Here is a 14,771-nt window from a genome sequence, read left to right as displayed (position 1 = left end):
TAGGCAAGGCAATCAGCAAACAGAGTTCTCCTAATCATACAAACTCTCCCAGGATGCTGCAACTCCAGCCCTTCTTAGTCTACAACCTGGCCCCTAAAAGCAAAGTAAGTTACTGGTCCTCAGGATCCCTCTGTGCCCTAGGGAACAGCTGCCTTGTATTTGGAACATCTGCCTTGTATTCAGCCCACTCAACCTGGCCTCCTCTAATGCAGGACGTTTGGCAGAGTACCAAGGTTCAAACACTGAACGCGGGGCCTTCTGCCGTCCCCGACAGGCGTTTTGTGTCTGAACGCCACACTGATCTTCATCATTTAAATTCAGCGCTGCATCGTGTGCAGAACCTGCTTGAAACAGACCCCATTAAGAAGTTGATGCACAGCCGACCGAAGAATGAGGTTTTGTACATATCTGTCAATATTTTAGACCTAGGTCCACGTTCCTTATATATATATATATACATATATATTATACATATATATATATTATTTTTACACGGTCCTGTTGATCATGGTGCCCGTACGTGAACACAACGACGACGCGAGGGAAGAATCCCTCAACCTGTCAGCCTCTTTTTCCAGCAAGTCTTTTAAAGAAACAGAATCTTGGCCTGCCAGACAGGAACAGCCCCCCCCCTCCCCGCTTCGGTTCCCAAATGGAATCACTTAACGGAGGACCTCCCAGGCTTCGCCCGTGCATGTCAGCAGACACAATCTGTCGAATATCGCAGGCGAGACCCCTTCGTTGTGCACAGAAAGCTGGGAACGAGTCAAGTGCTCTCCTTTCTTTTTCTTCCCAACCATGCAGCGTCAGTCCTGGGAAGCCCCCCCCTCTTTTGTGGAAGCCGAGAATGGATGTTGGCCAAGACCCAAAAGAAAGGCCTTCTGTCCAATGTCCAGTGCCACATCTGGTCAGAAGATGGAAGCTATCGGGGGAGGTCCCAAATATAGCCATCTCTGCTTCCCAGCTGCTCGGCGTATCCTGCCAAAGATGCTGGTCCCCCAGCTGTGAGTCCTTTGGCCCCTGTGCCTCAACCTTCAGGTAGACCTTCCAAGCAGTTGTCCACCTCCGGTCCTCTCTCGTCTGCTCTTCTTTGCTTTCCTCCTGGAGGTACACCCTGGCTGGTCCCCCACGGGTGCAGCCAAGGGAGACGGAGACTCTCTTCCTTCTCGTTGGTGTTTCCTCCTCCCGGTCACACGCAGCCACATTCCTTGGCCGAGACCTCGTTTACGGTGTAGTATCGGTTACCCGTGTCCAAGAACGAGATGTCATCGTCGTAGGACAACGGCCTGCAGCACGGACGCGCTCGCACCTTCTCCTTCCGGATCTTCCTAATGCTCCGCACGTGCTTCAGGGAGAGGTCGTAGTTCCGCACGGCCGAGTCGCAGGTCCCGCTGCAGTAGCGGAAAAGGACTGTCTCATCCGAATTGTAGCCCAGGCCTAGCTCGCTGATGGTCACCTCCAGCTCCTTGAGGGAGCAGGGCTTGTGGCGGGCCTTGGCGCGCTTCATCCGGTTGCCGGCTTTGGCCAAGAGAGGCAGCTCGTGTTCTCCCGAGTTCATGGACTGGCTGTAGCGCTCGATCAACGTGGAGATCAGCTGGTGGATTTCCCCTTCTGTGTAGCTCTCGAACAAAGTGCTGTCTGAAATCAGAAGAGGGACAGAGGTCAGCAAGGGGAGGGAAACAGGTGCGCAGGTGTCATCTCTCCTGTGGGAATGACATTGGCGGCCGATTTGCTTCCAGGACCCATTCAAGGTGCTGCGGTCACCTTTAAGGCCCTCTGTGGCTTGGGACCAGGTGATCTGAAGGACCGTCTCTTCTTGGTTACCCACTGGAGTGGACGAAGCAGGGGATGTCATGGGTCCCCTCTCCTAAGGATGTCCATATAGAGCAGGGGTCTTCAAACTTGGCCCTTTTATGACTTGTGGACTTCAACTCCCAGAATTCCTCAGCCAGCGTTGCTGGCTGAGGAATTCTGGGAGTTGAAGTCCACAAGTCATAAAAGGGCCAAGTTTGAAGACCCCTGATATAAAGGGACCAAGAAGGAGGGTCTTCTCTGTGGTGGCTCCCTCCGTGTTCCTTGAAGGACCACCTTTCCTCACTTATCTCCACCCGACCTACCAGAGCAGGGAGGCAGGGGATGCTACGGGTCCCCTCTCCTAAGTGGAACCAAAAAAGGGGGGGGGTCTTCTCTGTGGTGGCCCCCTCCCTTTAGAACACCCTCCCTGCGGAGGCAAGACTGGCCCCCACTTTCACAGTCTTTCCAAGGCTCCAAAGACCTGGTTTGGCCAACGGGCCTGGGGACCCCAGAGTGGGACGGAGCCCATCAAACGACTCATCTGATTGTTATCGCCAGAGGAGTGACAGATTCTTGCTTTCTCCTGTTTTTATCTTGGGTTTTTATCTTTGTCACTGAGGATGAATTGAATGGCCACCTACATCCTTTTAAATAAATAATTGAATAAAGCTACTGTGCAATGCCAAAGAAGGGCTGTGACCTTGCCTGGCCTGGGAGGCCTTGCTCACGATCGCTCATGCCTTGGTCATCACCCGTCTAGATTACTGCAATCCGCTCTACACGGGGCTGCCCTTGAAGGCCACCCGGAAAGTTCAACTGGTCTAGGAGGCAGTGGTGTACACAGTAATGGGGGCCTCAGATTTGCCCATGCAACCCTTTTGTGTGCAAGCTGCACTGGCACCTGGTTTTCCCCCAGGTGCAATTCAAAGTGCTAGTCCTCACCTTTAAAACCCAACTTGGTCCAGGGGCCAGGTTATCTGCAGGACCACCTCTCCCAAAGGATGCCTACCTGGGTCCTACCAGGTCAGATAAGTGGGCATGTTCCTAGTCCCTACCATTTTGTGTCAGCTAGGAAGCGACCCTTTTTCTTGGTAGCCCCCGCCCCATGGAAAAATCTGCCCGTTGAGATTTGGCAGGCCTGCCCCCCTCCTCGCCTTCCACGAAACAGAAAAAGATAGAAACTGACGGCAGAAAAAGACCTGGTGGTCGAGTGATTCTGCCCTTTGAATTTTGATTTTTGTTGAGCAATAGCACATAGACTTATATACCGCTTCACAGAGCTTTACAGCCCTCTCTAAACGGTTTACAGAATCAGCACGTTGCCCCCTGCAACAATCTGGGTCATTTTATGGACCTCGGAAGGACGGAAGGCTGAGTCAACCTTGAGTCAGTGAGACTCGAACTGCTAGCAGTGGGCACAATTATCCTGCAGTACTGCATTCTAACCACTGCTCCACCACAGCCCTTCCTTCCTTCCTTCCTTCCTTCCTTTCCTTCCTTCCTCTCATTACCATTTCTTTCCTCCCTCCCTCCCTCCCTCCCTCCCTCCCTCCCTTCCTTCCTTCCTTCCTTCCTTCCTTCCTTCCTTTCCTTCTTTCCCTTCACACTTAGACTTATATACCGCCTCATAATGCTTTACAGCATCTTCTGAGTAAGCATGATTCTCCCCAACAATCTGGGTCCTCATTTTACAGACCTCGGAAGGATGGAAGGCTGAGTTAACCTTGAGCCGGTCAGGATCGAACTGCTGGCAGCGGGCAGAATTGGCCTGCAATGCCGCAATCTCACCACTGCGCCACCGCGGCTCTATTTTCCCTGTTCATTTTTTAATTTTTTTTTTATTATTTTTATTGTTTTATATGTGCTTATCCCAAGCACGTTTAAGCATGTGGGAGTCTGGCAGGCTTTTCTCCTCCAAAGTGCTGGGACATGGTGAGCTGACTGCAGATCAGAGGTTTGACTTACCGCCAGAGTTCTGTTGCCCTTAAGGTTTAATGGGCTTAGTTTTATGGCTGTAATATGGGTTTTACGATGCTTTAACTTTTCATTGGGTTATAAAGTGGGTGGCTGTATTAATGTTTTAAATGAATAAATAGAAGAAGGGACTCTGCACATCCTAATTCACAAAAAAAAAAAATCTATTCGTGTCCCGGGAGGCCTCAGAAAGAATCTGGATTACAGATAGTCCTTGATTTACGACAGTTCATTTACTGACCGTTCCAAAAGTACAAGGGCACCAAAAAAGGTGACTTGTGGCCATTTTCCACACCTAAAAATGAACTTAAACGAACCTAACACTGTAGTAGTAGCGTCCTCCTGGTCACGTGGCATTTGAGCAAATACGATGGGAAATCAGGAAAAGAAATGACAGAATAGAATAGAATAGAATGGAATGGAATGGAATAGAAAATGGAATGGAATGGAGAATAGAATAGAATAGAATAGAATAGAATAGAATAGAATAGAATAGAATAGAATAGAATAGAATAGAAGGATTGGGATGGGATGGGATGGGATGGGATGGGATGGGATGGGATGGGATGGGATAGGATAGGATAGAATAGAATAGAATAAAATAGAATAGAATAGAATAGAATAGAATAGAATAGAATAGAATAGAATAGAATAGAATAGAATAGAATAGAATAGAAGGATTGGGATGGGATGGGATGGGATGGAATAGAATAGAATAGAATAGAATAGAATAACAGAGTTGGAAGGGACCTTGGAGGTCATCTAGTCCAACCCCCTGCTCAGGCAGGAAACCCTAACCCACTTCAGACAAATGGCTGTCCAGTCTCTTCTTAAAAACCTCCAGTGTTGGAGCATTCACAGCTTCAAAGAGAGAAGCAACCTGGAACTAAGGAGAAATTTCCTGACAGTCAGAACCAGTTGTTCCACTGATTAATTGTTCTCACTGTCAGGAAGTTTCTCCTTAGTTCCAGGTTGCTTCTCTCTTTGGTTAGTTTCCATCCATTGCTTCTTGTCCTGCCTTCAGGGACTTTGGAGAATAATAATAATAATAATAATAATAATAATAATAATAATAATAATAATAATAATAATAATAATAATAATAATAATAATAATAATAATAATAATATTATTATTATTATTATTATTATTATTATTATTATTATTATTATTATTTAAATTTATATAATAGCTTGACTCCCTCTTCTTTGGGGCAGCCCCTGAGATACTGGAACACTGCTATCATGGTGACCAAAACTGGATGCAGTGTTCCAGGTGTGGTCTTACCAAGGCATTTATAAAGCGGTACTAACACTTACATCCCGGCAGGGGTTTTTGCTCCTCCTGATGTTCTGCAAAGGACCCCCCACCCCCAAGAGCCTGTTGCAATATACGGGGATTTGTAATAAGCATGAATAAACATTTGACTAATCCCATTTGAAAGGCCAGCTCAGCCCGTGCCGCGGAGACAGTTATAACTCTGGAATCTGAGACAGGAAGACTGGTCCCCAGGAATTGCTTACTCGAAGGCAGACATCCCCTCGGACCAAATTCCCATGAAATGAATCAATGCGGATAATGTCAAGCAGTAAAACTTTTCTACCCAAGAATGCATATTTATTGCATGAGAACCGCATTGAGTCCTCTTTGTAAGAGTGGCCAGCCTTAACATGTGCGCACCGCGGGGTACCGCGTAGAGCCAAAATCACGTGAACTCTTAGTACCGCTTTATAAAGCCTTAGTCAGGCCACGCCTGGAATACCTGCATCCAGTTTTGGTTACCATATCACAAAAAAAGATGTTGAGAGTTTGGAAAAAGTGCAGAGAAGAGCAACTAAGATGATCAGAAGCCTGGAGACTAAAACATATGAAGAACAGGATTTGGGTATGGCCAGTCCAGAGAAAAGAAGGACTAGGAGGGACATGACAACAGTCTTCCAGTATTTGAGGGGCTGCCCCAGAGAAGAGGGGGGTCAACTTATTTTCCAAAGCCCCAGAAGGCAGGACAAGAAGCAAAGGATGGAAACTTGCTCAACAGTAGTAACTGTGAGAGGGATCTCGGAGTCCTAGTGGACAATCATTTAAATAGGAGCCAGATGGGTGTTGCAGCTGCCAAAAAGGCCAACACAGTGCTGGGCTGTATTAACAGAGGGAGAGAATCAAGATCACGTGAAGTGTTAATACCACTTTACAAGGCCTTGGTAAGGCCACACTTGGAATACGGCATCCAGTTTTGGTCACCACGATGTAAAAAAGATGTTGAGACTCTAGAAAGAGTGCAGAGAAGAGCAACAAAGATGATTAGGGGACTGGAGGCTAAAACATATAAGGAATGGTTGCTGGAATTAGGTCTGTCTAGTTTAATGAAGAGAAGGATGAGGGGGGACATGATATCAGTTTCCCAGTATCTCAGGGGCTGCCACAAAGAAGAGGGAGTCAAGCTATTCTCCAAGGCACCTGAAGGCAGGACGAGAAGCAACGGGTGGAAACTGATCAAGGAGAGAAGCAACCTGGAACTAAGGAGAAACTTCCTGACAGTTAGAACAATTAACCAGTGGAACAACCTGCCTCCAGAAGCGGTGAATGCTCCAACACTGGAAGTTTTTAAGAAGACTGGACAGCCATCTGTCTGAAATGGTGTAGGGTTTCCTGCCTGAGCAGGGAGTTGGACTTGATGACCTCCAAGGTCCCTTCCAACTTTATTATTATTATTATTATTATTATTAAGGAGAGAAGAAACCTGGAACTAAGGAGGAATTTCCTGACATAATTAATCAGTGGAACCGCTTCCCTTCAGAAATTGTGGGTGTTTCATCACTGGAGGTTTTCAAGAAGAGACTGGACAGCCACTTATCTGAAATGGTACCATTTCTTAAGGAGGGGGCTAGACTAGGAGACCTCCAAGTTCCCTTCCAGCTCTATTCTGGAATTGAACTGAATTGTTCTGCTGCGCTTGCAGCATTTCAGAGGCGCTCCCTAGTCCTTCAAAAGTTTGATTTAATTACCTACTCATCTCCATCCTAATCAGCTGCCTCTCATACAAGTCTCATTTCTACGCAAGCGTACAATTAAATCCAAATAAAGCCTGCCACATCGTCGCGACAAAGCCAAATGTCCCCCAGCCTTTGTTTTCTGCTCAAACAGCCGCAATTCCAGTTGATCCTTTGTTCCCAATGACTCGGGAGGCAGGATCTGGATTTAATTGCTAAAGGGTTATGCGGATTACCCTTCCACAAAGCAGTTGATTGGACTAGATTTGGGTCTTTCCTTGCGGCAATCTTGATGTGATTAACTGATTATCTCTGTTTTAGAAGTCTGTTTCCTTCGGAGAGAAGCGGTTTATGAAAAGTGAGTATGGCTATTTTAATGAAAAGGAGGACTAGGGGGTGACACGATAGCATCTTCCAATATCTGAGGGACTACCCCAAAGAAGAGGGGGGGTCCACCTATTCTCCAAAGCATCTGAAGGCAGGACAAGAAGCAACAGATGGAAACTAACCAAGGAGAGAAGCAACCTGGAATTAAGGAGAAAACTCCCGACACTGAGAACAATTAATCAGTGGAACTACTTGCCTCCAGAAGTTGTAGGTGCTCCATCACTGGACCTTTTTAAGAAGAGACTAAATAACCATTTGTCTGGAATGCAATAAGATCTCCTGCTTGAGCAGGGGGTTGGACTAGAAAACCTCCAAGGTCCCTTCCAACTTTGTTATCCTGTTCTGTTCTAAATGTCCACCTTTAAGAGGGATCTTTAAAAAATCAGCGGGATTTTCAGGGAACCGCTAATCCTTGTGGACCTCCTGTGATCACAGGTGGTGTGATCCTTATGCAATGTTATCCAGCGTTGGTGTGAGAACCTCAAAATCATGCACATATTTGGCTTTCCCAGCATGCCAAAGATTTTAGAAGCTTTGGCAATTGTGCGATGTTTTAAAAAATGTGAGGCTCTACGGACAAAATCTAGGAGCATCTGAGGTGTCCTAGCACTTAGGGACATGAATACAGACAGTCCTCAACTTACAGTGACAACTTAGCCTAAAACCTCCATTGCTAAGCAAGGCAGTCGTTAAGCGAGTCGCGCCCCATTTTGCGACCTTTTTTGCCATGATTATTAAGTGAATCACTATTGCTAAGTGAACCGTGCAGGCGTTAAGCGAATCTGGCTTTCCTCCATTGACTTTGCTTGTCAAAAGCCAGCTGGGAAGGTTATAAATGGTGATCACATGACCCCAGGATACTGCAACAGTCATTAGTACATGTCAGTTACCAAGCACCTGAATTTTGATCATGTGACCACAGGGAAGCTGTAAAGGTCAGAACGGTGAAAAAGGGTCCTAAGTCACTTTTTTCAGTGTTGTTGCAACGTTGAGTGGTCATTAAATGAACAGTGATAAGTTGAGGACTACTCGTAGTGATGTTCATGTGTGCAGTTATGTTGTTAGCCGGATCCAGAGGCTGGTTCAGACAAACCACAAACCCTACAACATCAGACTGTTGTGGAATTGTGCGTCAGGTGTCCAACTGAAGTTAGAGATGCTGACCCAAACTTGTAGTTTTACATAAATAAATATATTTAACATCTATATTCACTGCAGACGAGATAGGAACATCATGAGGTAAATGTAAACAGAAGAAAAAGGCAGGAAAAAGGGACATTCCCCCTTTTCACCCAAGCAACCAATCACAGTGCAGATTGCCTCATGCACGAGCAAACAAGACAGTCAGGAACATAGGAACATCATGAGGTAAATCTAAACAGCATGCAGAGCACACAGAAGAAAAAGGCGGGAAAAGGGGATATTTCCTGTTTTCACTCATAGCAACCAATCACAGCATAGATTGCCTCATGCACGAGCAGACAAGATAGTCAGGAACACAGGAACATTGTGAGGTAAATTAAACAGTATACAGCGCACACAGAAGAAAAAAGTGGGGAAAAAGGGAAACTCCTCCTTTTCACCCACAGCAACCAATCACAGCATAGATTGCCTCAAGCATTAGCCACCACTCCAACCAATCAGCTACAACTGTGTGTTCTGGCCTAGATCACACATAGACCAATAGCCTGAGGCCAACTGGCACGTAAGAGTACAGGTAGTCCTCAACGTATGACCACAATGGAGCCCCAAATCTCTGTTGCTAAGTGAGACACTTCTTATGTGAGTTTTGCCCCATTTTACAACTTTTCTTGCCACAGGTTGTTAAGTGAATTTCTGCAGTTGTTAAATTAGTAACACGGTAGCGAAGTGCATCTGGCTTCCCCATTGACTTTGCTGGTCAGATGTTGTCAAAGGGGATCACATGACCCCGGGACACTGCAACCGTCATAAGTACAAGTCAGTTGCCAAGCCATGTGTATTTTGATCACATGACCATGGTTGTAGTAATTGTAAATGTGAAAAGCGGTCATAAGTCACCTTTTTTTCCAGTGATGTTGTAACTTCTAACAGTCACTCAACTAGCGGTTGTAAGTTGAGGACTACCTGTAGAAGATCAGCTGAGATCAGGCCACGCTCGGAGTGGGATAAAACCTCTCAGAAGTTCCTGGACACTCCCGTTGCACCCGAGAAAAAAGGAGGAACAGACACAACAACTTACACTGGGAGATCAGCGACCTGTGGCGTCCCAGCTCCCGCGGAAGTCTTCTGGACCCCTGGGCCAACGAGGAGGAGGAGGAGGCGTCAGTTGCGTCAGTTCTGGAGAACAGCGACAAAGGGAAGGCAGCGGATTTGAGGCGCCAGCTGAGCACGTCTCTACAAACCAAAATGGAGAGCATGGAGCCGAAAACCATGGTGCCTATGGCTGCAAACTTCCATACCTTCATCTTAGACCCAGTCAGGACATTGGAAATCTGGAAGACAGTCAAAAGCAACAGGCTTAATTCCACCTGTCCTCCCGAAGGATGCCACATCTGCAAAATCCGAAGAAGTTGCACCCAGGGTCGACTTTTTCTCCACCACCAATCCGTCCTGTTGAATGCAAACTCGCTTAGAGCCCGTGGCGGAAAGATCTAGCTGTCTTCCCCGCTAGAAAACAATTCCACATTTGCAGAACACCTGACTAAAAAGGACTCATATCATTTTCCCGGGCTGCATATCCTTTCACCCCACCCCACCCCAAGCGTTCCGCCTCTAGCAACACCGCTGTGTTTCATGCCCTCAGTCCTTGCCCATGATTGCTTGGTTGCTACAGGGTTTATCTAACTCAGACATGTCAAACACAAGGCCCGGGGGCCGGATGCGGCCCGCGAAGTGGTTTCCTGTGGCCCGCGAAGCCATCCTGGAAACAGTGAGGGAACGGCCCCCGCTGCCTTGGCCCTGGCCAGCCGGGAGCCAATGTACAATTTTGTGGTGGCCATCTATGCTGAAACGCATTCAGTCTTAGCTCCACAAGGCTGTCTGGAACCAGCAAGGAACCAGCCCCTGGGTGCATGTCAACCCCGCCCCTAAGTGCATGCTGGGGAGGTGTCACCCTTTGTGGGGAATGAAGAAATGCACCATTGCCTGGAAGTGGCCAGCAAATGGCCCTCGCCTACTTCACATATCCGGCTTGATGGGCTCCGAGGGAGGGGTTTCCGCAGACTCTTCCAGTGGACCATGCCTTAGCGCTTGCTCCGGTCCCACCCCCTTCTGCCAGAGACCCTCAGATCTGTCCCACTCCTGCCCAGGCCCCCATAGGCACCCTTGATGCGAACGATGTAGAGCTGGCTATGCCCATCCAGTAGGCCGCACACACCCTGGCCACACACACCCGCCCCCCCTGAGGACAACCGCAATGCTGTTGTCCGCCCTCAATGAAATTGAGTTTGACACCCCTGATCTAACTGCTGAAAAATATCTAGGAAAGATTATACGATGTGTCGTATGTGTGTGTTATACGATGTGTCGTATGTGTGTGTTATATGATGTGTCGTATGTGTGTGTTATACGATGTGTCGTATGTGTGTGTTATATGATGTGTCGTATGTGTGTGTTTCCAAAAAGTCAAGACACTTGTAAAAAAAAAATGTAAGGCTTCAATCGCTAGATAGTAGCTTCCATTTTTGATTTTTCTTGACTCCCCCTGCAAACGCTTCTACAAATATTGAAAAAGACCAACAAAATAAATAAATAAATGAAACGGGTTGCTTTTTTTTAATGTACAAGCCGTTCTTCACTTATTCTCCACAATTGAGACCAAAATTTCTGTTGTTAAGCAAGGGGGTTGTTTAAGTGAGTTTTGCCCCATTTTATGACCTCTGTTGCCATGTTTGTTAAGTGAGTCCTACAGTCACTAAACAAATCTGGTTTCTCCCATTGACTTTGCTTGTCGGAAGCCGGTTGGGAAGGTTACAAATGACGATCACGTGACCCCCAGGATTATTCCAACCATCATAAATACGTGCCAGTTGCCAAGCGCCCAAATTTGGATCACGTGACCACGGGGATGCTGCAACAGTCGTAAATGTAAATGCCAGTCAAAAGTCACTTTTTTTCAGTGCCTTTGTAATTTCAAACGATCAGTAAACAAATGATTGTACGTTGAGCACTATCTGCAATTTAGTTTGATTTTTAAAAATAATATTTTAAAACACTCCAATCAGATAATATTTTCCCAACCTAACAGATGAATTTTGTATCACCTTATCCAAATGCACACAGTTTTGCACTGTTAACATTCCCCTGTTTTGAAAGTGGTTTTCCTTAGAACCCTATAATAATAATAATAATAATAATAATAATAATAATAATAATAATAATAATAATAATAATAATAATAATAATAATAATAAAGCAGCTGAAGAAACAGTGGACCACCTGGTAAGCTGCTGCAAGAAGATTGCACAGACTGACTACAAGCAGCGGCATGACAAAGTAGCAACAATGGTGCATTGGAAGATCTGCAAGAAATATCATTTGCCTGTAAGCAAGAACTGGTGGGATCATAAAATAGAGAAAGTCATAGAAAACGATAAAATTAAACTGCTCTGGGACTTCAGAATTCAAACAGACAAGCACCTGCAACATAACACCCCGGACTTAACAATTGTCGATAAGAAAGACAAAAAAGTCTGGATAGTGGACGTGGCAGTGCCTGGAGACGGCAGAATAGACGAGAAAGAACTGGAGAAGATAACAAAATGCAAAGACCTACAAATAGAAATAGAAAGACTGTGGCAAAAGCAAGCAAGGGTAGTACCAATAGTAATAGGCGCCTTGGGTGCAATCCCAAAACAACTGGAGCACCACTTGAACACCATCATCGGCATTGACAAATTCGCTATTAGTCAATTGCAAAGGGCAGCCTTACTAGGAACTGCTTCCATCCTGCAACGATATCTGTAATACCATCAAACATCCACATCTGCCTATCCCAGGTCTTTGGTAAGAACTTGATAGGTAGACAAAATGCCAAATCCAGTCTGAACATCTGGCTGACTGTGCGATGATCCATAATAATAATAATAATAATAATAATAATAATAATAATAATAATAATAATAATAATAATAATAATAATAATAATAATAATAATAATAATAATAAAGTTGGAAGGGACCTTGGAGGTCATCAAGTCCAACCCCCTACTCAGGCAGTAACCCTATACCATTTCGGACAAATGGCTGTCCAGTCTCTTCTTAGAAGCTTCCAGTGTTGGAGCATTCACCGCTTCTGGAGGCAGGTTGTTCCAGTGGTTAATTGTTAGGTCTGCAGGAAAATTATACAGCCCGTGCTTTATGGGACAAGGGGACCACTCGGTGTGGCCAACTGGGGGACGAGCAATTGGGGGCGGCCCCCTTGCTACCACCAAGTCATCTCTGTCAACTCACTGCCACCGAGTTATTGCAGGACAACTCAACACAGGCAATTTGTTGAGAGGACAACTCACAGGGGGTGCCATGATGGAGAGCCGGGTGGATGGGTGGGCAAGTGATCAGGTGGGTGGGCAGAGCGAACATCGGCAGTGGCAGCAGCTGGGGGCTTCCCATTTTCACACACTGCTATGAACAAGGACACACATTCAGTTTTGCAGCTACTAAGATTGTTGGCTGAGCAGGGACAAAAACAGCCAGGGAAGTGATTGAAGCCTGGGAAACAGGCCCCCGCGTCAGTCAACAGGAGTGCTGATTTACCACTGTTGTGGAATAAACCATGATACTTACGTCAGAAGACAAGACCACGAAGGGTTTGAAGAAGACAGGTTTATTTGTGCACAATGGTTCAGAGCATTAGCATGACAGATTCTGAACCCCGGGCTACTCCCAGGGAGTTATTCTTATACAGACGGCCACCCACGCCTTACATGTGGGGTGACTCTTATCTACCTTTGACACACTAAAACCCTCTTCAAGTACAGATCTCTGGTGTGTCTTCTTTTCTTCTTCAAGTATCAGAAGGCTTATCTTGCCTCACCGCCCTGGCGGGTAATATCTTACACCATCTGTGACTTTCAGTTGGCACTTCTTGTAAAAGGTTGTTTCTATAGAATTGGCACACAGGTTAAATGGATTTTAAACATAATTAAGCTCAATTAAGCACAACACAATACTACAATACAATATTCCTTATTGATATAACAAAACATCTTAAAGCATTTTCTTATGACCTCTCTCATCTACCTCACCACCAGCTCATCATTTTTAGTATCGCCTGTTCACCGCCCTGAGTCCCGCAAGGGAGATAGGGCGGTATATAAATTTAATTAATAAATAAATAAATAAATAAATAAATAAATAAATAAATAAATAAATAAATAAATAAAATCAAGTACTTAGAAGGCAGCACAAGCAAACAACAGCCAACAACTTAAAAACCAGCCATCAATACATCGCCATCAGTGTCTTAAAAGCCATGTATAACAGGCGCCGTGTAACTACCACATCTTCAACAGCACAAACTCTGCTAGAAAGACGTTCCACGAAGACAGGCTCCAGAACGAGTCTGAAAGCTTGGAAGACAAGCTGGTTCCACATTGGATCCTGCATGTTCACATTCCCCACCGCCATCACCTCTATTGCTTCCGTGCTGATCTCCGGGGCGTTCAGGGTTCGGATCATTTGGCGGTGGTGGTAGTGGGCAGGGCGTGCGACAGGGAGGAGGTGGTGGCCGGGAGCTTCCTGTGGGGGATGTGAAAATGGGAAGCCCCGGGCCGCAGCCACCACTGTACGTTCTGCCCACCTGCTCGGTCACTTGCATGCCCAGCTCTCCATCCAGGTGCCTATTGCCAACGTTGAGTTGTCCCACAACAACTTGGTGGCACTAGACCCTGCTTCTATGCCGCTCAGAGTCGCTGGGAGTCGGGCAGCATAGAAATTTAATAAATGATTCTTATTGTGATTATTCACAGACTTTTCACGGTGTCTTTGTACCCAGCAACAATGCCATTTTCCCACCAAAAAATGCAGTTTTGCATTTCCCAGACAGACGCATTCTTCTCCCCCCTCGTTTCAAACTTGAGCATAAAATTCAGAAGAGGATTAAGTCTGGCGTAACGTGGGCCACAATGGAAAGTCTGAAGACACTGCATAAAAGTTAAAAACCTGGTCTCCATCATCACGAGGGTCGTAATGAAAATTATCCATGGTGAGGGAAGAGAAAGGGACCATCTTCATGATCCTCGACTTACGATCACAATCAAAACTAGAATTTCCATTGCTCAGCAAGACAGTTGTTTTCAGGGGTCAAGGTTTTATTAGTTTGTCAAAACAGCTTAATATTTTGAAAGCAAAGCACTTGTTAAGTTAGTCGTGCCTGGTTTTATGACTCCTTCACCAGGGTTGTTAAGAGAATCACTGTAGCTGCTAAGCAAATTGTCCGGTTGTTACCGTAAACCAGCTTCCACCAATGCTTGTCAGAAGCCATCTGGGAAGATCGTAAGAGGGCAATCATGTGACCCCGGGATGCTGCAATCATTATAAATATGCACCATGTCAGTTGCCAAGTGCCTGAATTTTGATTATGTGGCCAAGGGGAATGCTGAAACTGTCGTAAGTGTGAGGCCTGGTCATAATTCACTTTTTTCAG

General features: G+C 45.9%; 1 protein-coding gene across 1 annotated transcript; it reads right to left on the bottom strand.

Moving 5' to 3' along the window:
- Window positions 1–1,189: 1,189 nt before the first annotated feature.
- Window positions 1,190–9,592, bottom strand: NRTN (neurturin). Its single transcript, XM_015825209.1, has 2 exons — window positions 9,367–9,592; window positions 1,190–1,638 (listed from the first exon to the last, which is right to left on the bottom strand). Exons 1-2 carry the CDS (start codon window positions 9,590–9,592, stop codon window positions 1,190–1,192), a joined length of 675 nt encoding a protein of 224 aa, XP_015680695.1.
- Between the last annotated feature and the right edge of the window lie 5,179 nt (window positions 9,593–14,771).

Source organism: Protobothrops mucrosquamatus, unplaced genomic scaffold (assembly GCF_001527695.2).
Source record: "Protobothrops mucrosquamatus isolate PMUCROS unplaced genomic scaffold, P.Mucros_1.0 scaffold2543, whole genome shotgun sequence".
NCBI lineage: Eukaryota > Metazoa > Chordata > Lepidosauria > Squamata > Viperidae > Protobothrops > Protobothrops mucrosquamatus.
Note: the sequence above shows the minus strand (reverse complement) of the source record. Positions and strands in the feature narration are given on the sequence as shown.

Coding starts and splice junctions, on each gene's coding strand:
- NRTN (XM_015825209.1), bottom strand. CDS start 9,592: ATGAAGGTATGGAAGTTTGCAGCCATAGGCACCATGGTTTTCGGCTCC. Junction 1,639..9,366: donor CAGGTCGCTGATCTCCCAGT/GTAAGTTGTTGT, acceptor TTCTGATTTCAG/ACAGCACTTTGTTCGAGAGC.